Raw genomic sequence first — 1,622 nt, forward strand, 5'->3', positions numbered from 1 at the left:
TGACCACCAAAAATGGTCACCCACAATGGTTTAATGGCAATTGACGCCACAGTTCGTCACCAAGTCCAACAAAGTATTGGGTCGAAAGTGAAATGTACAATGGTTTGTCGAGTAATTGTGGGTAATGTGAATTTTTTCATATAAATGGCAGCACTAAAATTAATAATTCATTAGCAAGATAACATTTGCATAGACAAGTGGGGTCTTTGGTAAAACAGCAGTAAACTTCAAACTCTGACAAACATAAGCAAAATGACGTCCATAAAATTCGTAAGTATACACTCCTTGCTTTTTCTTGAACTTTAAAAACTAAGCATTGTTATTTTTTTTTAATTGTAGGCTTTCGCTTTGCTAGCCATGGCTGCAGTAGCCGTCGCTAAGCCTTCGTATCCTCTTGCACTGAACTCAGCCATACCGGACCATTTCGAACTGGCTCCACCGGTACTGCCACCAACACATTTCCATGCGGCTGCACCCGCTCCCGAACCCTGGTTACCTGAACCGCATTTCCATGCTGCTGCACCTCTACCGGAGCCTTGGCTGCCAGCGCCTCATCTATTACCAGCACCTGCTCCATTCCTTCCTGCTCCAGCGCCACTGTTGCCAGCTCCAGCACCGATTCTACCAGCTCCTGCACCAATTCTACCAGCGCCTGCCGCATTCCTGCCAGCTCCTGCTCCATTCCTTCCAGCACCCGCCCTCTTACCAGCTCCCGTAGTACATCATCATCACCACGTGGTGCCCGCTCCACTGCCCGTACCCGTGCCAGTGTTGCAACCCGCGCTCGCGCCTCCAGTATTGGAGCCTGCAGCATTTGTAGCTCCGTCATACCGTGCCGTTCTCGGTCCCAAAACCACCACCCATCACGTGTCAGTCGGTTATGCTTTCCCCACAGCGCATGTGGCTAAAATAGTGACACCTCACGCTCATCTCCATTCCGTACCTGTGCACTCGGCTAAATTATTGGCCCACCACCATCACCACTCCCTATTCTAATTTCCTTTGTTGCAAAGAAAAAGTGATTAATTAGAGGCAAAAGGAGGTCGATATGCAAGCATATCAAAAGCGAATAGTACCAAAGTCATTTATGTACATACCGTGCATCAGTATGTCAGTATGTATATACCATAGAGTTCAAGTTTTACTTTTGCTCGATTGTTAATTTATTAACATTTGTTAGTTTTAATAATATTTTATTTTTTTCGTATTTATTATTTGATAGTTACCTTTATAGTGATTACATAACCAAAGTAATCGAATAACTAGTGCAATGAAATAAACAAGTAATATTATTGTATGTGCAAAAAAAATCGAGACTGGATTTCTTCATTAAAATATGTTCTTTTCGAAACATTGCAGACATCAAGAGCCATATTCTGTACAAAACAAATATTTCTTAAAATTATATTCTCCAAAAGATTTGGGCTGGTGAGACTCTCACTTAAGAGTGGTATCTAACTTTTTGACCAGAAAATTACTGAAGCTTAACAAATTGTTTTTGTTAATCCAAGTAGATGAGAGAAAGGGGTACCGAGCAATGGCGGCAACTCGGCGGTGACACCTTCTCATAGCGGAAGTCCTAGCTTCCGTAAATAAAATCTGAAACACAAACGGAAAATATT

The 1,622-nt window shown here is 42.7% G+C and overlaps 1 protein-coding gene across 1 annotated transcript; it reads left to right on the forward strand.

Annotated features, from left to right (window-relative positions):
- Window positions 1–252: 252 nt before the first annotated feature.
- LOC120776379 (SH3 domain-containing protein C23A1.17) lies at window positions 253–996 on the forward strand. The gene is made up of 2 exons (XM_040106981.1): window positions 253–270; window positions 340–996. The coding sequence occupies exons 1-2, from the start codon at window positions 253–255 to the stop codon at window positions 994–996; spliced, it is 675 nt and encodes a 224-aa protein (XP_039962915.1).
- The last annotated feature ends 626 nt before the right edge of the window (window positions 997–1,622 follow it).

The sequence above is a fragment of the Bactrocera tryoni genome, chromosome 5 (assembly GCF_016617805.1).
Source record: "Bactrocera tryoni isolate S06 chromosome 5, CSIRO_BtryS06_freeze2, whole genome shotgun sequence".
Taxonomy (NCBI): domain Eukaryota; kingdom Metazoa; phylum Arthropoda; class Insecta; order Diptera; family Tephritidae; genus Bactrocera; species Bactrocera tryoni.